General features: G+C 40.9%; 1 protein-coding gene across 2 annotated transcripts in view; it reads left to right on the top strand.

Annotated features, from left to right (window-relative positions):
- LOC144772914 (CD99 antigen-like) overlaps positions 1 to 15,799 on the top strand; it is a 253,578-nt gene extending 237,779 nt beyond the window's left edge. For both annotated transcript variants that reach the window (XM_078657610.1, XM_078657608.1), the window contains 2 exons: positions 6,289 to 6,342; positions 13,451 to 15,799. In XM_078657610.1, coding sequence (XP_078513736.1) covers positions 6,289 to 6,342; positions 13,451 to 13,473 — 77 coding nt within the window. In that variant the 3' untranslated portion in view covers positions 13,474 to 15,799. The remainder of the gene's footprint in view (positions 1 to 6,288; positions 6,343 to 13,450) is intronic.
- Positions 15,800 to 22,724: the final 6,925 nt, after the last annotated feature.

Here is a 22,724-nt window from a genome sequence, read left to right as displayed (position 1 = left end):
GGTTGGGTACGCCCACTTTGCATGTCATTAGCGATAAATATCGCTGACATGCAAAGCGGGCCCAAACCGCTCGCTATCGCCTGAAAGCTGTCGCTAACATCAGTTAGCGACAGCTTGCTAATAGAGCGATAGAATTATCGCCGCTTAGCGGCCGAAAACGGCCACTAAGCTGCGATAATTGCCTATCACCACCCTTGGTAATATGCCCCTTTTTTATGCCAGTTCTGTGTGTAATTGTTGTCTTTTATCTGGCATGCATGAAAGGTTCTGGTACCTGAAAGTCTTTTATAGAATACTTGGTTAGATGAAGAGGACAGGTTTTCTGCAGTGAAGGATTTTCATTTTGACTTCTCCACAAGAGGCACATGGCAAGGCAGAGTGTTGGTAGAGGATGCCTAAGATCTGCACTAGTGTGGCTGGCTTGGCTGTTTATGTTGTCTTTCTGAAGCTTTGTCACTTCTTCACTAGCACAGACAGTTCTAATGATGAATGAGTTCAGTTGTTTGTCTTTGTCCTTTGCTTCACAAAATAGTTACTATCCAGATTTCTGAATAAATATCTACAAATCTTTTTCTTCATTGTTGCATGATTTCTTCTCATAGCTGAAACAGTCGTGGGTTTGTTTTCTCTATCCTTTGCTGATTATCAGAATTAGGTTTGTCACTAGTCATTGGTCAGTGGCTACGAGTGTTTTCCAAACTAACTCCTGAAACCAGTTAACATAGCTTCACAGTAAATCTGATGTGGTTACTTCCACTTAAGCCTGTATCTCTGACCAAGTTAATGAAGCCCTCGCCCAGTGAACCTAACAACCAAATGTGATGAAGGGATGAGGCAATGGCTGCATTTTATTTTTCTCTGTAGATAGACAGATCGGTTTGTTCGTCCATCCATCCCTGATGGAACGGATTCTGTTATGAGATCTGTCACTCGAATAGGTCAGGAAAAGCTGAGCCAGAAATCTGATTTAATGGATTCCTAGGCAAGGCAGAGCAGCTCTAATGCACAGATCTCTTTTGGGAGAATAAACTGTTGTCTTTCCCACATCTCTATGAATAAAAGGAAGCAGGAGATTAGTGGCACTTAAAAATCTCCTAAAAGCAGTAGTCCGTAATTAAACTTTCTTGACTGGGTTAATAGAAAAAAAGGTCTGAGTTTTGAGACGGCATCCTTGAATGAGGGATCTGAAAGGGTCGCTTTGTCCCTAAACAAGAATATCCATGGGGGGGGGGGGGTCTTTGAACAATATGGCTCCAGCCGATCTTCGTTTTTCATGGAACAAAACTGTTTTATTGGGTGGAAGGAAAATGTAATTACGGTACTTATAGTGTATTACCCTTACCTCTTAAAGACGCCTCCTAAATTTACAAATGAATTCCTTGTCAAAAAAAGTTTTGAAAAAAATGACCAATTGCTTGAGGTTGATGCTGTCTAGTTACATTCTGAAAAATGTGGTGGTCATTGAAACCAAGAGAGATCTCTTCAAAAATTGCAACCATTAAGGTATGTAAAACAAATATGTTTTCAGCAGAAAAATACATAAAATTAATAGCCAAGTCTACCATTCCCTACCTTCGCAGGCTTTCAGGCACATTGGTAGCTAATAACCAAAGGCTGTGACAGCCACCTCTAGGAATAAAGATCCTTCCACCAAGTTTGACTCTCTCTCTGCATGTACTTATCACATTTCTGGCAGCTAGCTCTTCATAATCTGCTTATTTGGTTCACCTTTTAGCTTTAAGCTCCTAGATCATTTCTTGTAAGAATGGAAAGGTTCTTAGCAGCATAACTGTACCTCAAGTAGAGAGCAGCTGCCTCATCATCAAGTGCTTGTCTTCCTGATTTCTGAATCTGGTCATGATAGCAAAATCTTTGTCAGGGTCTAGTCACAATCCCTGCCGATCAATATATGTTACTTTCTGCGTTTTCCTCACATACAAGAATGCTTCTTTGTTTGATAATATCTTTGAGGATTTGAGATGTCTAGTGGCATCCTTCACTGGATGGCCCCTTTAAACAAGAACTTGGAAGCATTATTTCATGTGTGTTGTAAATATTTACTTCCATTTTCCATTTTATGAGCCTGGCTCTGAGTCTGTTAGTTGCATTCTCCCAAGCCAAGTCGGCTCTTGCCTTCTTGCCACTCCACCATCTGCTTCCCTTCATCCTTGCTCTCCTTGTTTCTTTTTTACTGCACCTTGTGCACTTGTTAAGTAAGTTCCACGTGGCTGGAATCAGCTGCCACATATCTCTTAGTCAGTGCACCACAGTTTAGATTGAGACAGATGACCTACATTTGAATAGGTCTCGATCTCTACCACTGTACTCCAACTGTAACTGAGTAGTTAACAGCAGTTCCTGCTGTTGCTGTTCTTCACTCGCCTCCTCAGCTTTCAGGAATGGGAAATTTGAGAGGAGCCATCACAGAGTGGTTTGTATGCAGATGTGAGCTAAGACCTGTGGGTAAAGAGGACTTTGAGTGCTTGGTATGATAGGTCTAATGTACTTGAGAAACTGCTTGAGAGGAAAGAGTTGAGTGGAAGGTTGGATAGGTGGAGAAGTGAAGAGGGGATGGGATGGAGGTGAGGAGTCAAGCTGTTTTCCTTGGAACGAGTTGCAGTATTTTATTTACTTGGGTTTCTAGTTACAGGTCTCCAGCCAGACATCTCTGTGAACAGAGATTGTCCTTTACTGTGATTAAAAGACCCAGTATAGGCGCAGGAAAAGTAGGGGACGATTGCACAAATATCACAATGATGTCATTGTCTATGAAGCTTCCTGCTTAGGCAAAACTGTATCTAGTAAATGCCTCTAGTAAATTAAATAAACCTGACAAGCTGTGAGGTAATCCTTTTGCGTGTATCTTCAAATGCAACGGACAAGATTTTGAAGAAGACCAGGGTGATGATTAATGTGCCAAAGTGCAAAAATATTAAAATTGCGGTTCATGTCTTAGTAGATTCAGGGTCATACATCACAATTTCACCTAAAGGCGATGCATACCCAGTGGACACATTTGCATGGGTCCTGTACTTTGAGATATAAGTTGCTTAGTTGATATGGAGATCACCATATTAAGTCCTGATGCACAAGTTAATGTCATTCCTGTTGTGTCTGTAACTGGGTCTGTAATAAGTAACAGTAAAAAGTATAAAATATTCATTACTGTGATATTTTATTTTCCACCGTGAAGGAGAAAGGTTTGTTTCCTCTATTGTGTTGTGTGGATACACGGAGACGAGCTTTGAAGTTTAGCGTGTGTTGTGCACTGCCATGTCTATCAAGAGAGTTAGCTTGTTCATATCATTTTAAACTAACAAAACCACTAAAATTACCCAATTGTAGTTATCTCTAGTATCTATAAATTGTGCCCTACAGTAACTGACTATAACTAGTACTCCTGCAATGCATAGTGTTGTCATCAATGATGTCATTTCAGAAGTTGCATTGATGTTATCAACGTTATCATAGAATATGGTAATAATGATATAATATGTGAGTTAATTATCAGAACAAATGAGCAATACTGCACCCAAATCCCATATCTCTCAATCTTGCGATTGTGGCTCCTGAAGTCTTAGAAATTGGATACCTAAACTTATCCAAAAAATGTGTGGATATCCTAAAAGAGGCAAGAAGACCCACAACAAGAGCATGCCATGCAGCAAAGTGGAAACTTTTTTTTTATCACTGTCATTCAAAAGACATTAATGCTATGCACGCATCTCCTCAAAACATTATAGGCTACATGCTTCATTTACAAAATGCAGGTTTGGCTTTCACCTCTATTAAATTCATTTTACAGTACTAGCTGCATATCTTCAGAATAGAGAACAAACTTCTCTATTAAAAATTTCTGTAATTAAAGCCTTTTTGCAAGTACTTAAGAGTTATTCCACCTCAAGCACCTTGAGCACCGACTATGCCAATGTGGAATTTAAATATTGAACCATTGCATACATGTCAATTGCGGTTTCCATCATGGAAACTCGCCTTTCTAATTGCAATTACCACACTCAGAAGAGTAGGAGAAATTCATGCATTAACTTTAGAAGCACCATTCTTTCGAGTACATAGAGACAAAGTGGTTTTAAGAACTAACCCAAAATTCTTACCTAAAGTAATATCGCATTTTCACATGCCACAATCCATAGAGTTACTTGTATTCTTCCCTCAACCAGAATCAGTAGCTGAAAGAACATTACGTACATTAGATGTCAAAGGAGCATTAATGTTCTATATAGATAGAACACAATCTTTCCGTAAAACATAACCACTGTTTGTGTATTTTTCAAACCCACATAAGGGTAAAGCAATTTCTAAATCTGGTACTGCACGTCGGATAGTTAAATGCGTCCAAACATGTTATGCCAAAGCCAAAAGAGCACTACCTGTCCCACCAAGAGCCCATTTTACATACAAAAATGGGTTTCTATGGCATTTATATGGAATAATCCCATAGTTGATATATGTAAATTAGCTACATGGACTACTCCACATACATTTAAAAAACATTATTATGTAGATGTTATGGCAATACAATAAGCAAATGTTGATCAAACAGTATTATGCACTTTATGTTAAATAAATGCACCAAGCACAAGCTAATCACCACTTACAGGGAGAACTGCTTTTTAGTCTATGCTAAGCATGTGTATCTACAGCCACACATGCCATCAAACGGTGAATGTTACTTATCCAGTAAGCATCTGTTTGTGTCATGTAGTGCTGTAGATTCACGTGCGCCCACACACCTCTCGGTGACATGTGCTCTTTGCATTTCTATACATATATCATACATTCACTACATGGTCATCTCTATAGCATACGCTACCCTTTCACTCCATCCTCACCCGCCAAACGGAAAACAATCCAACAATGGAGTCGATGCGCAATCCAAGCAAGAGGAGGAGTCGCTAAACTCATGACTCGAAGAACTTCTTCCAAGAAAAACAACTTGCACACTTCCGAGCACAAAACTAGATGGCAGAATTATGCTAAGCATGTGAATCTACAACATTACATGCCACCAACAAATGCTTACTGGGTACGTATTATTCACCATTTCCATCCATCCATCTATTCATCCATCCTGAAGGAGTCTAGGGCGATCACTTGCTCCTGTCGACACATGCAGAATCACAGAACCCTTTAAAGAAAGTGTTCAAATTTGGGCCGGGGGGGTCCCATGCAGACCCAAAGTCACCCACATACACCTCCCCCCACACACATGGTCCAGTGGGTCATGATACCCTAACCCTGCCCACCTATACTGCATTTATTATTTTTTTTATTTTGAGGTCACGGTTTGAGTCAAAACATGTTTTGCTTTGTTAGAAAATGCATAATTGAAATAAGGAATTTGCAACATTGACGTCTGTGAAGTACAGCTATCAACTGTTACCCTTCAATTAGAGGCTCCTGATTAAACAAATGGCACTTGTAGGGGTGTAACAATGTATTTGGGACTGTTATTATTTAACTGCACTTGTGTACATAGTGACTAATTAACTGGAGGGAAGGAAATTAGACGACTAGCCCCCCCCCCCTATTGAATGAAATACATGTTCCTCAGCGCTATAATAGATCCCTGTGATATATGTTTTTTTAATCCACTGCTTTTTGTGCAGTAAAAGCAATCATAGTATTGGGTGGGTGTGACGGAAGACAGAGTAAGATTGAGATGGAAGTTAGAAAAGATATGTTGCATGTATGTGAGGGACTGAATTTCCAAACAAATTTGTGAACCTCACTAGATTGCTCCAAAGCACTACTTAAATGTTCTTCATTTTCAGCATCCACAACGTCCGATTCAACTTTAGCAATAAATGGAGTTGATGTCTTGAACTCAGTCTCGACTCTTGTTTCTATGATTATCAGCTATTCCTGTATAAGGCTGCATCACTTTGTGTTGTCTGTATATTTTCAAAGCAGTACTCTTTTTCCCACTATCATACATCCAGTTCAGGTTTGTCATTTTTGGTAGCATCCCCATGTTTCTTTCTGTGAAATTGAAATTCTGTGTCTGAAGAAGTGTGATAGCCCACCACCCTTCTTGTCTTCTGTAAGGCATTAAGACTCGCCCAGGTACCATGCGATATGTTTTTGTAGAGGTGTGTTGCTCACTTAGGTCTTAGTTATGTAATGGTGCCATTTGGCCTTTTATTCTTGTTTCTAGTCCCTGGCTTCTTTGGGGACATTAATTGTCAGCGAGGACCCACAGTGAACTAAATAGCCTGTACATCTCTTTACAGAGGGTATGCTAAGTGTTTTATTCTTTTGTTGTAGATGGGGAGAATGTCAACATGCAGCAACACAGTGGAGACAAAGCAGAACCACAAGGTGACTATTATTCCTTGAATATTAAAATTAACACGCTAGAGAAATTAAATCCATTGCGTTCCCTGAAATTAAGGGATAGTACTATGTCACTGGGGTGGCTCCTCCTCTATGGCGGAGGATCGTTACCCCACTGCTTAAAGGCAGAAAATGAAAACTAAAATGATAATAAAATACTTTTATTATTTTATTTTTCATTGACTCTGCCAAGTTTGCTGAGACTGCCACGACTGGGGCAGGGCGGGGCAAGGTCTCAGTGTCGCCAACAGGGGGGGGGAGTAGTGGGCTCCGAAAGGGCGCATGTCTGTTTGGCCGGCCAGCCAAACCGACATTCGCACTTGGATATCTCCGGGCTATTCCATGGAGATATCTGCAGGGCTCAGGAGGACAGGTTCCCAGTTCCAGCTGGAGTGTGTAAATGTTCTGCTCTGCCCAATCCCAGTGCTTCTCTCATGCTGGGAGTAACAGTGTGAGAGAATTGCTGGGATTGCGTGCTGAGCTGGGAGCCTGTGCGTTTAGGAACTGTGGTGCAGAGCAGAGGAGCAGCGAGGTGTGGCGTGAGAGCAGAAGGTAAGAAGTTGGCCTAACGGCTAGGGCAGTTGTCCTCGAATCAGGGGAACTGGGTTTGAGTCTCGGCAACGACGCTGAACATCCTGTGATTCTGGGCAAATCACTTAATCTCCCTGTGCCTAACAAAAAAAAAAAATGTATGTGTCCTCATGTAACACTACCGGTGCTATGTTAAGCACTCTGAAACCTGTTTCGGGTCAAGTTTGTGCTATATAAAACGCTGTAAAAAAAAAAAGAGGATATTTATTTATTTATTTATCCTGCGCTACCCCACTACGTGGAATGGGCAGCAGCCGCGACTGATGTGTCACCAACATTTTGGCCACTGCACTGTTTGCCAGTGAGACACCAGTTACATGTTTAGATTAGAATCCATGCACTGTCAAAGCATTGGTTGAAAAAGCTTCATCCGCAGTTTGTAAAACAAGCTGATGTCTCAGAACACAAATCTCATACAGAACGTTACATCTTTGATACTAGTAATGCCCTGACATTAATTCTGCCTCACATCCATGGGCCCTACTTTGACGATCCACTTGAGCTACTCACAATTCTAGTAAAGGCCAACATTCTAGAAGCCCCACAGACCTCTCCTGAAGTTACACTAATGCCCTTCTTTGTGCATACAGTGCAGTATTTCGCCTTGTCTTTGAAAACCCTCTCCACCATCATCTCTCGCTTCATCAACATCTATACTCATAACCACCTACAGCATTTGAATCAATACACCATGCTATCTGCTCATATATCACCACTTAAATCCGTAAATTCCACCCATTTCTGAATACAGCCTGTACCCTATGACCACTTCCTCATTCCCTTGACATATCCAGATATTGGTTCCCCATCTGCTCAGCACTTACAAACTCTTTCTCTCTACTCTTGCTTTCCCCAAATTCAAATACTTAACCTCCTGTGTGAATGTGCACGCACACTTGCTCTCTTAGCTCTCCATCACTAACTAGTTCTCTGCATTTTAGATATTTTTCTCTGTTGGCTCCTATATTGTTCCTTCTATCAATCACATTAGCACAATTCACCTCCTTCTGTAATTGGCCAGCCACAGCTATGCACTTTTCTACCCCTTTGCCCCTTTAATGATAAAACTACCTTGCTTTAAATCTGACACACTTTCCAGATCTAGCCGTTTCAACCGAAATTACTTCTCTGGTACTTTACCATTCCTCTTCCATAATCTGCTGCCCAGATAATGTTTATATACAGATAACATAACGGGTAATTGTGTAATGTGGTCCAATTTTGCCACTGTGGAATTCTGGTGATATTATAAACCATGTGGCTGAAGGACAAGAGTTTGGAAATGTCATCACAACACTGATATGGCAGTATAGGTCAATATTATACATGGTACCCGTTATGTAGTTTTATGTTGAATGTCTGTTTTTGGAGCAGTTGGCTTTAAAAGTTGTTTTCTTCGAAGTTAAACTCTGATTGGGCACTAATTAGCATTGGAATGTTTGGGCTTTGTTTACCCTTCTTGTATTGTTAATAAAACAGGGGCAAAGAATTTACGTCACTGTGTGGCTGCAGCATTTATCACATAATTGTGTATTTACTGCAATTGCTATATAATTTGCAAATTTCACCAAATATTTTGCTTCTATCTCAGTTGGATAAAAAATGACACTGAATGTGCAACTAGCTTGCATTTTTGCCAAGCGATGTAGATAAATTTGCACATAATTCGGTCCTCTTCGCCTTGTAATCCTAGTAGCCCTGGCAATGTTAAAGGTCTGCAGAGTGGTGCTGAGTTTGCCATTATAATGATGAAATCAATATTTCACAATCAACCATCAAGTATTTCCCATATTTAATTTTTTCCTGTCAAATATGGATTTTTTTTATATCAAATTCTCTTGTGCAAGAAAAGCACAAAAATGTACGTATGTACATCTGTTTTTCTATCTATCTCTATCTGGCCATCTTTCTATCCATCCCACCAAATCACCTTCTCTCATTGAAAGGCTGATCTTTAATGCACATTGTACATAATCTCAGTGAGGGCTGGTGGATACTGAAAGTGGTGAGGCGAAAAATAGTATTGTAGTATAACAAGCGAGCAAAGCGAGTGACCCCGAACTGCAAAGGGAGGGTGCGGGGAGGTTCCCCCCCCCCCCAGCAAGAAAATTTTCATAACATGGATTCAAATGGTGGCTTTTACACCACATATTTACTGCAAATTGTTACAAAGACAGGGTCTAAATATAGCATTTTAAAGCTCAAGTGAGAAGAATATATTAGAAACATATAAAAAATTTGGTCTGCTTGCAAAATGACCCCCAAGCCAAGCACACACAACCAGTGGAAACAGGTCCTCTAAGTGTTTTATACCTGTAACACATCTCTGCCTATTTAATGTATTGGTTGATAAAGTCATCAAGGCTCACACCATTGATAACACTGTACATTGCAAATAATTTAAAAATTAGATGGCGAAAGAGATCCATCCCAGGATTGCAGTTCAACCTTGATTTTTTTCAGATTAGCCGGATAAACAAAAATTATGTTCTAGCAAACTGTGTTTAGTTTGTAAAATATAACATTTATATACTATAAGAAGACAGAAGGTCCACATAACAGAAATTGAGGTGCAAAACATACAAACCTGACAACAAGATTTTGGGTGGAAAGCAGAGATATAGTAAAAACATATAGTGAAAGTAACAGATATGGTTTATAAAGAGTTTCAAAAATGACAATAGAGAAAAAGGAGTAAACAAAATAAGTTTATTTTTTAAATTGAAACATAAATAATAAAACATATATAAATGTAGAGCATAACAATAAATAAAATAAAAATCAGTGAAGAAAGTAGTTTGCATTTGAGGCCTCATTTATGAGGTTTTGCTGTAGGGCTGCGTAGCAGGCGTTCCTGCTGCGCTGCCCTAGAGCAAAAGAAAAGGGCATAAATGCACCGTGTCTATCAGATACAGCGCATTCCTGTCCTTTTCCCCTGCACTGGCACACAATGAGCTGTCGTGTGACAATGCAGGCACCCTTGCACCATGGTGCAAGGGTGCCTGAATTATGGGCATCAAAGGAGGCTCTTTCCTCTTTCTCTGTGTGCTGCGAAAGGCAACACACATAAAAAAAAGGAAAAAACGTGGAGAAATAAAGATATTTTTCCAGGTTGTGCTTGTGCCTCCCTTACGTCTCCCCTGGGGAGGGGCAAATTTTTGGCGCTGCCTCAGAATACAGATTTCTCGTAAATCTGGGGCAGTGTCAAAAAGCCATGGATGTTGTTGGGAATGCCCCAGCAACACCCATTGCACGCAGAAAACTGCTTTAAAGGGGACCATATTTACCAGGCAGCCTTAAGCCAAATAAAGTGGCTTAGTGCTGCCTCGTAAATATGGAGCAGGCTCCTGCACCGAAGGAACATCACAAAAAGTGACATTCCTGCAGCACAAGGGCCTCATAAATGAGACCCTTAATGTACAAAAGAAAAACAAAGTATAAAATGTAAACTTTAATTTGGCATTAACAAATAAATAAAAACACACCCAGTAGATAACATGGTAAGAAACTATTGTTATACAAACACAAATATGTTATAGTGACAAAGCTTGGTGTCCACTCTTTATATTTGAACAATAATATTAAACGTGGAACCGTAATTCAAAATGTAAACTTTTAAGCAGCATCGGCAAAGTGCTCATATCTTTTTGATGAATACAAAAAGCTTATAACAGCAACTGATTGTGATTTGTAAAGCACTAGGAAAATGCTGAAAATGTATCATTGTGATTTAGCTGTATAAGTCAAAACCCTCCAAAAAGGTTATGGGGTGTCAAATCGTGTTCACTTTTTGCACAGAAATTTTGCACACCGATCTTTAAGAGTGACAAACTTATCTATAGTACGCTTATTAAAGTCTGGGATGTCTCTGATGAGTTCCTTTTCTATAGACAACATGGCCAATGCATCCAGATGAGTCTCTATCATAGTGTTCCTAAGGAATGTTTTTATTCTCTTTAGAGTTGAAAAACACCGCTCAAACTCTGCTGTGGTCATGGATGTGGTGATCAGAATCTTCAACAGATTCATAGTCTCTGAAAATGGTTCTTGTAGATTGTTTTCAACAAATGAACTGAATAAAGGAAGGGCACCAGTAGTGCTTCGAAATTCATGCCTCCCATGTATGATTGATAGTTCAGAGTTAAATTTTCTTTGTTTAGCATGGGAAATGCCTTTATAGTTTTGTAGTTTAGTATTTGATTTGGAAATGATCTGTCCTGTCTGTCAAAGTGGTCACTTTGGAGTAAAGCAGCCCTTATAAGATGTTTGGTAAATTCAAAGCGTTCTTTGGTGTGGACAATGATAGTATCACAAACTTCTTTGGCAACTTGGACCAAGACCTTTAAATCAGTTCTGTGGCTTGAAAACTTAGATTCCACTGGCAGTCTAACATTTAGATTGTCAACAGATGCCCTTACATGGGTGATGTGGGTGACAAAATCTGTTGCTGTTCTTTGTACATACAAGGCATCTATTTCCCACTTTTGTAGTTAGTTATACAAAATGTCCACATGGCGCATTATGTCATGAAATAAAAAAAAGACAAAAAGAAACTCCCTGTCTTCCAATGTTCTGATGAATCCATGGGCCTCGCGTGCAGCAACTGATTCAAAATGACCGCTACTCTATCTCCAATAATCTGTACAAAGGCCTGTTCTTTGGTTGATGTGTTGTATGTACACACTATATAACCTCTATCTATAGTACTCTTCACACCTTCTCGATTTCCCCACCACTGTCGGTACAGTCCATTACGATATACTCTTACTGAAATACTTACTCTAAATGAAAGTTTAGTGATGCTCCACTCTCCCTGCTCTTCTCTTACCTTGCAGGTCAGTGCTAAACAGCTGTCCTCCAATTCTACAAAGGCCTCACTAGACACCCACCAGAAAAACCTTATCCTAGGTCCTTCTTATTCTCCCTTTGTGCAAACGTTTTTGATGCTTCACTGTTCCATGTTTTCTGGCACTCAGATATTCTTCTTCATTCTGATTTAGAGACTTGTTCCAAGCTGTTACGGCTAAATGCCTTGGCAGCTTAAGTTACTGAATGATAACATTTTGCTCAATGCAAAACTCATTCCCCTTTTCCTGTTCCCATATTACTTTGGGGTTACTTTTTGTCAAGTGTGGATCACTGTCAATATCATGTTGGTTGCTACCTCTCCGCATTGCCACTTGTTCCAGAATCCATCTCAATGTGTTTCCCGCTCCACTAATAACTTGATTCATGATCTGAACTGCATTAAAGACATCAGCTCACCAAATGCACTCTGGTTAACCTTTCTAGACCCACTGACCCCTTCAGACTTCCCGCAAGCTAGGTCACCTTGATTATCTGTTTCTAAATAACATATTTCTTCTTCCAGTTTTCAAACTGTCCACAACCTTTCTTTCACTTGCCACCAACTTTACGCTATGTCTCAGCAGTGGTAGAGTTCAAAGATATTTGCACCCAAAGCAGATTGACCCCACGACAGGAAAGCAACATTTGCTACTCGATTGAGCACTCTTGACATGGTCTGCCTGGGGGACAACAGGTAGTCTACTAACCTGGCCTTACATCAGAAAGGACCCTGTTGCCAAATTGCCTCTAAGGATTACATCATTGAATGTGTAGAAGACTACTTGTCTCCACCCCTAACCACAGTTCATTTCGCTTGCTCCGAGAAGATCATGAACATTACCTAGACTCTAATGTGAGATATTAGCTGCAACTGCAATATGTTACCAGCATCTTCCCCATCTGTGGTTTATGTCATAATAAATGGTATTCACCCCTCTTGTTATCTTTTTACCTTTTTGACCCTTTTCATTTGTTTGGAGAAAAGTGCTTCATTTTGATGATGAAATGTTACATAGTGAAAAATGTGAGGCCCAATATCTTATTGAAGGGGACTATCCTTGTACCTGAACATCTGGGCAATGGTGAAATATTGTTGCAGTTGCCGTTGGCAATAAATGCAATGAATGGGTACACAGGCCATCCCCATCATTCAGTGGACTGAACAGTAATGGGATGGGTAGGCATGCTCTATCCCAATCATGGATCTTGTGTCCCAACATGTTAACTTCAGTAGACAAAATGAAAGTAAATCTACCAGGTTTCTCCGGTTCTGAACTGACAGTTTGCACCTGCACTGAGGACAATGTGTTTTTTGATGTGCAATTGTGTGGTCATATCCGCTGCACTGAGTTATGGGTGTGCCATGGCACAAACCAAAACAGTGCACCTGATGTTTAATTGGGGCTCTGATGTTTAGTTTAACACCCTACTGCCTTCTGGGAGTTGTAACACTGGTTCACTTCACCTGATCCAATTAACTAACACAATTAAAATATGTTGTAAATGAAGATGCTATGACCAGAGCATTGAATTCGTGGTGACATGGAGTAATTGGGTAAACCTTACCCTGTGAACACATACTAACTAGTGACCTTTACTCCATGGTTCTATTGACATGGTTCTAACTATATGTTTCTCTTTCTTTCCACTTAAGTCCGACGCACTCTTCTGGAATGATGATCTGCAAGCAACAGTGGAAACCGATTTGATTTGATGACCTACTGCGGGAGACCTTGATTTTATGGGGGGGGGAAATGTTTTTAATGTGTTCTTAAAAAGTTGTGAACATTCATTTAGGGCAGAGAGAGTGGGGATATGTAATGGAGTGATGATGGTCACAATCATTTTAATGGAGAGATCTGTGTGTGTGTGCCAACATATGTTGAGTATGTGGGATGTCTGTGTCCAAGACTGCCTCCCTTTTGCTCACTTCCATTTTGTATTCCCTCTGACACCCCCCCTCGCCATCCACAAACCAATTTCTCAGAGGAGCATCAGCCTGATAAATCTTTGAAAGGCAAGACGTGTTTAAAACAATAATAATAATTGTGCACTGCTAAGAGTGGGATGTCTTTAAAGTTGTGTTGTGGGAGCACAAATCCCCGGAATTCAAGTCTACTGTTTTCTTTTCCCTCACTCATTTCCTACAAGACTTGATCAGAGCAGCAACTGTAGTAGGCCACCTCTACCAGTGAAATTCTGTACAGCAGCCTCTTGCCTGCTTTAAAAAAAGAAAAGAACAGTAGTGACCACTTTGGAGGAGGCTCTTTTTTAATAGAATTGATAAGGCACACTACCTCCAGTTGCTCATATCTTTTAGGAGGAGTTAAGAGAATATCCGTTTTAAAGCTCTTTTTGAGGGCATGACATTGGGTTTTGATGTGGTAGCTGAAGTGTTGACTTTTTAAGTTTTTAATTGTGCATCATCCCAGGGAATATACATTTGAATAGAATAGTGTGAACTTTTATAAAAATAGGCAGATTTCATTTACATTTTTGTTGAATGTTATTGCATCTGCACTTGTTTTGGTGATGATGTAAATATTATCAATTTCAGTGTAAAGTTCAGATATCCTGTTCCAGAGACCTTGTGCCTAAGCTCATGAAAAACCATGTGTTCCATGTATGGCAAGGCCTGCAATCAAACCCAGAGAAGGCAGTGTGAACTCTGCATTCCAGTTGCCCTGGATATCCCCCCCATTCCCCAAAAATTGAAGCGTGTTAAGAATCAGAGGCATTTTGCTTTGGTAAATTCCTTAAGGAAATTAACATGTCATCTCTGGGACTGTTGCGCTGCCTCACCTAAATTCATATGTTAGTTGGTGTAATATTCATAATGTTCTTAATCCTTTAATAGGGTTCAGAATTAAGGGTGCACAAGATGTTCCCGAGACATCTGTGTCCCAATATCCAACTTCAGCTAAATTGTTTGAGTCCAACTAGATTTCTGTTCAGTTTAGTTAGTTTTAGAGCTACAATAGTTTTAGACCTGCTGCTGTTTTTAGTCCGCTTTTTCATCTATCTGTCTATCTATCTATCTATCTATCTATCTATCTATCTATCTATCTATCTATCTATCTATCTATCTATCTATCTATCTATCTATCTATCTATCTATCTATCTATCTATCTATCTATCTATCTATCTATCTATCTATCTATCTATCTAAATCTTCGCCCCCTAACCTCTTCATTTGTTATTTTAACTACAGAGCCCAACGATAACCTAAAATCATGTAACCTTTTCCTCTCAGAAGGAGCAATTAAAACGTAATTACAATTTATTTTCCAAATTCTGTTTTCCATTACGTTTATGCTATTCAGAAACTGAATACATTCAGCGTACATCTTTGTAAGTTTTTTTTTTTTACTTTCTTAAATACATGTTCTTGACATATTTATGCAGTCTTAGCAGTGAATGTGTGGATTTAAAGCATAGTTGATTCGTGAAGAAATAAAACAACTTCTGTGATACGTGTTTTTCAGTGTTTGTTGGTAGAGTTCTTTAGCAAGTAGCTCCCATTATTGACTTCATCTGGATTACCAGGGCAATTATAATCTGCTCCACAATACTACTGGTGGACATGTAGGAATTGAATGCTTGTCCTGAATGCCGCCAATTGCTTTGCTGACCAACGCACTTATACAAATCGCAAGTATTCAGTTTCTGTTTCAAAATTACCTTGTGCACCGTCAATGAAATTTAATGTTCAGGTAAACTTATTTGTGTAAATAAACGAGGTGCCTTCCATGTTAGTTCATGTGATATGAAGTGCCTTGCTCAAGGTCTAGTTTTTTACTGTGACCTGCACTGCTCTTTTGAAGGGCTTATCTACGATTACCTGTGTGCCTAAGCTTTTGTACAAACAATAGCAAATTGGCTGTTGCATTGTATTTTCCTGTGCAATGACTCTGTTAAGGATTTTACAAAATGTTCCAATAAATGACTGACTTTCTCTTGCTAAAGGTTGAAATGAATGTAATAAATTTCTTCCCAACTAAACTTTTGTGTCCGTTTTCTCAGAAAAAAACCCCTACCTGTGAATATGTTTTTGCAAAAGTGAAGTTTTCCTACACAGTCGCCAAATATCTTACTTTTATGTAGTTAAGCTCAACCTGATAGATGAAAATATGTCATTGGGTGCATAAAATATATAATTATATTTCCATTTAAATATTTAATGGATGACCGGTGACAAACTGTTTACTTCTGCCACTCGATTAAAATAAATTGTTCCTCAAAGTTTTTTTTATGAAGTTCACAAATCGATTTGATGTTAACGTGACATACAGATTCACTCCAAAGAGTCAACGCCAGACGCCTCCTAAATGTTGCCACAAATGTAAAACTAGATTGCCTAAAGCTTGCTTACTTACATCCCAACCAAGACCCATCAACTAAACTAAAAAAGGGAACACCGGTACACAAAAATGAAAAATAAGCGTACAAAAAACAGCATATGAGAAAAAACCCTTGTCATGACATCTCTGCATCGATTAGATACTGCATTCATATTCACACATATACATTTGATTTAACTTTAGTGGTTCACTTGTGCAACCACAACAAATGTTTAGAAACTGAGATTTGTGGCCATATATTATAATACATCATCAGATGCATATAGTTTTGTGCATAAAATCCTTAACCCATGTGCTCAGATTCTTCAGAAGTGATTTATGGTTACTTGAATGATAATGTTGTGTAATCTAATGGTATCATGCAAAACATGCTTAGATAAGAACATTTCACATCATCAGATAAACTAAAATATGTAATGCCTTGGGAACGTTTTTCAATGAAAGCTTCTCTTTAAGCCTGCCTGTTCCTCCAAGAAACCCCCACTTCAGAAAAGTTAGCCAGTAGACACTTTTAGGGATAAATATTTAAAAAGCAATTGCTTAGACAACAGGTGGAATATAAAACCAATGTTCGGTTATTTAGACCTCCTGCGCACCCATGAATGTAGGATGCTTGCAAGAAGCTCAGCCACTTGCTGTTGCATCGTATATGCCCCTATGTGAATTCCACTGTGCTATACCAGAAAGGGATCAGCTTTATGCAAACGAAGTTGGTCCTGATTCAGTAGGAAACTACCAGGTCCCCTTTAAATGGTAAAGTACGACCCATTGTGGCCATGTTAAGACTCATCCTTGACATGCAGCTTGATTCCTGTGGCATACCAAGCCCTTGTCTCTTGTCTGGGCACATTCATCACATTAAGGACACTGTTCTGAAAAAAGTCATAATCACCAGTGACTCAGACTTTTGCTAGCATTCCGTAACCTTTGTCCTTTAGCGTCAGCTAAACAGTTCATGGGCAGTATGCCCCTGCAGTCAATAACCTGAAACTCCTACAGCAGAGTAATGAGTTGGACTAATTGTACTGATTCTAGAAAAGGAAAATCCAACTTTGTGACTTCAAAAACCTTGTGATCAGTAGCGGTCGGTGGTGGGAGTGCTGCTGGGCGGTGACGTGGGGTGGGGGAGGGGCAGGGTGGGGGGTAGTAAACTATGGAATACGGACAAATACAGGTAAGTAAACATAAAAAGAAATAAAACTAATTTCGTTGCGCGCACTGCATCGCATTTGGTGATGCAGTGCGCGCAACAAAATTTGTTTCATTTAATGTGTTGGATAGCTGATATTTTCACACATCATAACATCGAATAAAAAATCCGAACTTTCAACTAGGCAGTATGTTATGGTATTTCATTCACTGGGGAAAGTGGCGCATTATGTGGTTCTTATACCCACACCCATTTAAAAATATGCTAAAATCATATTCATCTGTGAATCAAACCTGGGCTCAGGACCAGGCATGGAAGTATATCTTTGATGTCGGTTTCCTCTACTGAACCTGTTTGAAAGCTCTTATGAAAGTTTAGATAAGTAGACCTACGAAGACCATGATTTGCCATTTGCCCGAGATTAAATAACCTAGACAAGTGAGTGAATCAAGAGTGAAGTGTTAGACATATAACTTTTCAACTGTTCTGCATTTTGGTGAGTAGACGTTTTTCCCTAGGGTTGATGTCAAGTGTATTGGGGTTCTAGTCCACTTTTCGTATCATAGGCTTGCTCCGTTAAGCCTCGTTATAAGTGCTCTCTGTCCGGTCAGAAAAGGGACTAGAACAATATCCTCAAAAAATGCTTGCCCATGAGCACTCAATTTGGCTGCATAGGAAGGCTAGAATTTAAAACCAAGGACATTATTTAGAGTTGGTGAAAGGGATACTCCGTCAAAACGTGGTAAAAAGTCCATCTGCTATATTCCAAGTGCTGTAGGCTGTAATGCACTTGTAATAAGGCAGATGGGACCTCTATCACATTTCTGATGGTGTATCCCATCCTCAAAACTCAAGTCTTGTGGTTATACAGTTTCCAACTTGTCCATTCACCACAACAGGAGGAGGTGTGAATCTTATGATGATGTACAGTGAAAGCTTGCCATAGTAATGTGTATCTGACCCTCTCAGGGTGGTGGGTGGGGTACAGTGCAGACAGGGCCCAATGGTGGAAGTTGAGGTAGTTCGCCACAATGACCTGGGGTTCGTTCTTCTGTGGTTCAGCAAATTGGGCCAAGTACAACACTTTCTGCACTTGAGGGCAAGCATGCAAGACTTTCCAGGGAGGTAACCTGAAGGACAAGAGCTCAAAAGTCGACTGTCAACCAGCATTCATAATAAGGGATTGTGCAGCCCAGTACATATCTTTTAATTAAGGAAGTGGTTTATTCTCACAGCAAAATGAAATATTACACAATTCAATAGGAATTGAAATTACAGGGTTTTAATTGTGGTTACAATTTTCAGTAAGGCCCTTCAACCCACTTCAAGTACTCTCTCCCTGCTCTAGGTGATTTCTAAGGACTATAGTCCCCGGTATACGGTGGTCATAGGCATTAGTTAGGCATAGGTGCAGGTTGCTTCAAGTTATTCCATTGATCACATGACACATGCACAACTCACTTGTGCTCACTCTGGCAAACAGTCTTAACTCAACATGGCAGATTATTCTGTGCATTCTAGTCTCTCATCCTTGGTGCAAGCTAAGCCTCACTTGTACCTGCTGGATGGCTTTGCATTTCTAGTTGCACTACAGGTTTTATTTGTATGCCCTTCCTCGCAACAATAGCTTCTCTTTTCTTGGAGTTGCAGTGGCAACCTTGTATTTGTATGGGGGCTTCTGAACAAAATCAATGCAGCAAGCCTTTTCAGCATCACTTTCGGCAGTTGCAGCTTCCCAGGCAGGGTGCAGACAAGTGCTCAGGTATAGCAGTGTGAGTTTCAAGGTCAATTCACCTGTGATTGTGTATCTCTAACAGCAGTGGCCTCCAGGTTGATAAGGGCCTCCAGTTCGGCGTTGTGGCTTCTTTAACTAATGTCGCCCAACTGCTGCACAGATATCTTCTGCTCATAGTGGGTTGCCATAGGACATAGTGATGCTAAAATGCTGGAATTGGGGGTAATTGGGTGTGTGAAAGTACATGGGCCAGTCCAGTGGTGCTGGTGCTCAAACCTAATCCCCAGGGTGGACCAAAGGAGTTATGGTTCTGCATGGACTACAGTGATTGAATGCAGTCTTAAAGACTGATGCTCACCCTATACCTAGAGCTGAAGAGTTCATTGACAGGTTATGGTCTTTTGAGTACTTTTGATTTGACTTCAGGTTATTGGCAGATTGCCCTCACGGATGAAGCAAAGGAGAGGTCAGCATTCTCCACACCAGTGGTACATTATCAGTTCAGGGTAATGCCCTTTAACTTACAGAATGCACTTGCCACTTTGAGCTGTTTAGTGCAGCTTATCTGGATAATATAGCTGTATACAGTTCTATCGGGGGGATCACTTAAGCCACCTAAGGCAAGTGCTTCAGGCCATGCATCAGGCAGGCCTGACTATTAAGGCAAGTGCCAAATAGGGCAGGGTTCTGTGGTGCACCTGGGCCACCTGGTATGTGGAGGCCATGTACAGCCTCTCCAGGCTAAGGTTCAAAGTATTTTGGATTGGACAGGTCCTGTTACCAGACTCAGGCCATTGCATTCCTTGGACTGACAGGGTATTATAGAAGGTTTGTTTCAAAATTATGGAACCATTGTAGGGCCCCTAACCAAACTCACTTCTAGGAAGAGGCCCATAAAGGTGAATTGGACCCCAGAGTGTAAGAAGGCTTTTGACACACTGAAAGGTGAAATGTGTTTTCAGCACCAGTGTTGCTGGCCCCTGACTACACAAAATAATTTGCGGTTCAGACAGATGCTATGGAGCAAGGCATTGGGGCAGTGTTGTCAAAGTTAAATGAAGAGGGCCTTGATCAGCCAGTTGCCTTTATTAGCAGGAGAACTCTTCCCAGAGAGCAGAGGTGGAGTGTCATAGAGAGAGCGGCTTTTGCTGTGGTTTGGTCCCTGAAAACGTTGAGACCATATTTCTTTGGGACTCACTTTCTTGTTCTGAGTGACCGCAGGCCACTCAGAACAAGATGGCTCATGCAGATGACAGGGGATAATCCCAAGCTGTTAAGGTGGTCCTTTTCCTTACAGAGAATGGACTTAATAGTGGAACACAGACCTGGGGTTGCCTATGCAGATGGACTTTCCAGGTTTTTCCACTTAGCTGATGAGGACTACCATGGTGTGGGTTAGTAACCCAACACCTTTTGTTTGGGGGAACGGCTATGTTGCAAAGTCGAATGTATGATTTATGAACGAAAGTCATTAGGCCAAAAGCTCTTGGAACAAATGCGTTAGTGCAAAGTTTGTTTTTAGCACACCTACTTTTTTAACGAGCTACATTTTTACAATGGCACATAATGTGCAAACTAACGTTCAAAAACAACTAATGCCCCAATCGCACCAGTGTCTTTTGTTTTTTGCGGGCAGGTCTTGTTGTGGGGCTGACTCCAGGACAGTCTGTCGTACATGCCTCATCCGTCTCCCGAGTAAGGGAAGATGCTTGTTGTCTACTTATGCCTCAGGGGCGCCACTCCATCTCAGGGATGGTGCAGATGTCTTTTTTTTATTAAATTAAACTTCCTGATATCCTTATCCCTAAACCCTTCCACACTCTTAGTCCTAAAAACCGCCCCACACCCTTAGCCCTAACAACCGCCCCTCACACTCATGTCCCTAAAATCACCCATTTCCTTAGCCCTAAAACCACTCCTTCCCTTAACCTTAAACCACCCCTTCTCTTTATCTAAAGACACCCCTTCCCTTAACCTAAACCCACCCCCTCCCTTAACCTAAAACCTACCCTCCCTTAACCTTAAACCGCCCCTTCCCTTAGCCCTAAACTCGCCCCCTTCCCTTCGCCTTAAACCCGCCCCTTCCCTCAACCTAAACCCATCCCTTCCCTTAGCCTAAAACTGCCAGCTTCGTGCTATTGTACGTTTTGGCAAATTGATGTGCATTCTAATGATGCCGTCATGATCCTGCTTTCGGTCTACAGACTTTTGTAATAAAGCCTTTGTTAAAAAGCATGCTTCCATACAAAGTCATCCTGTGTCCTGGGCATCCCGAACATTTTTGCTGACTGGTACTGCTGGTAACCGAATCTGACTTACCCCACACTCTGCCTAACCAGGCTTAGGGCCAGTGCTATGCTGAAAGAGACAGTTAGAATATTGTGAAAACACCTACATACACTAGGGTGCACTATGGGTTAGGTTACCCCTATGATTGGCATGACCTGCCCTATAAGGACTTAGTACATAATAGGGCAGGGGGATTGAAATTATCTTTAAGTCCCTACTATATAATAGGGCATGGCAGTTTAGAGGCCAGCAGCCCTGTCTGCATTTGCATGTGTGCACTCCTGAAACCTGAGGTCAGTTTAAAAGCTACCCTGGGTTGTAGGACTGCTTTTAGAATGCAAATTGTGCCCAAACTCGACATTGGTGTTTGGGCAATTACAAATTCATAAGCTACAATCTTTGGGAATATTAGGTACTCCCAGGTGTCCCATGGGTTGGTAGGTCAGGTATTTATCATGAGGACCCTTATAAAAGGAGTTTTAGATGCCCTGGGTTAAGTGAAATTGCACATCTCACTCCCAACATTGTGGTAAAATACTTCCAAAAAACGAATTTTCCCCTAGGAGCACTGTGGAGTGAGGGTCTGCAATATTTTTACGTATTCAGAACCCTTAAAGTCTCCCCTAGGTGTTCTAGGGGTGAGGGTCCTGCAGATATAGGCAGGGTCTTTGTGGCCTGCTGGTAAACGTAGTGGTTACATCCTACTCCAGTGAGTTTTCATGCCGTGGTCAATGATAGTCCAAATAAAACCTCAGTGGGTTGCAAAGTAAACCATCGCCGCTGGCTTCCGTTAATTTCTTTTAATGGCATCCTTGTCCCGTTACTGCCTCGACATGTGGCACTGCAGTCGGGCGGCACACCCACTATGGCGGGGTCTTAATCTACAGACCGGTGCATACAATAAATGCCGTGCCTGCTTACAATCAAGCGAGAAGCCCATGATGTAGTGCCTGGAGGCACGAAACGCGTCGGGCTGAGCGGAGCTGTGACATTTGCTAAAGCACCGCGCTGCTGATTTCACTGCATCTTTTAATAAATTCAAGGCGATACTTACCTCCCTGTCTGCAGCTCCCTCATTACAGGTAAACTGTGTTTGGAGGTAAATGCGGCCACGCCTGAGCCACGAGAGGAGCTCTACGGCACGGTGTGCTGTCCGACTGCAGCGCCACATGTCGAGGCAGTAACGGGACGAGGATGCCATTAAAAGAAATTAACGGAAGTGAGCCAGCGGCAATGGTTTACTTTGCAACCCACTGAGGTTTTATTTGGACTATTATTGACTACGGCATGAAAACTCACTGGAGTAGGATGTAAGCACTACGTTTACGAGCAGGCCACAAGGGTGGCCACGCCCACTATGGTGGGGTCTTAATCTACAGACCGGTGCATACA

The sequence above is a fragment of the Lissotriton helveticus genome, chromosome 8 (genome assembly GCF_964261635.1).
Source record: "Lissotriton helveticus chromosome 8, aLisHel1.1, whole genome shotgun sequence".
In the NCBI taxonomy this organism is placed as follows: Eukaryota; Metazoa; Chordata; class Amphibia; order Caudata; family Salamandridae; genus Lissotriton; species Lissotriton helveticus.
The sequence above is the reverse complement of the archived record's forward strand: the minus strand, read 5'-3'. Positions and strand labels throughout refer to the sequence as shown.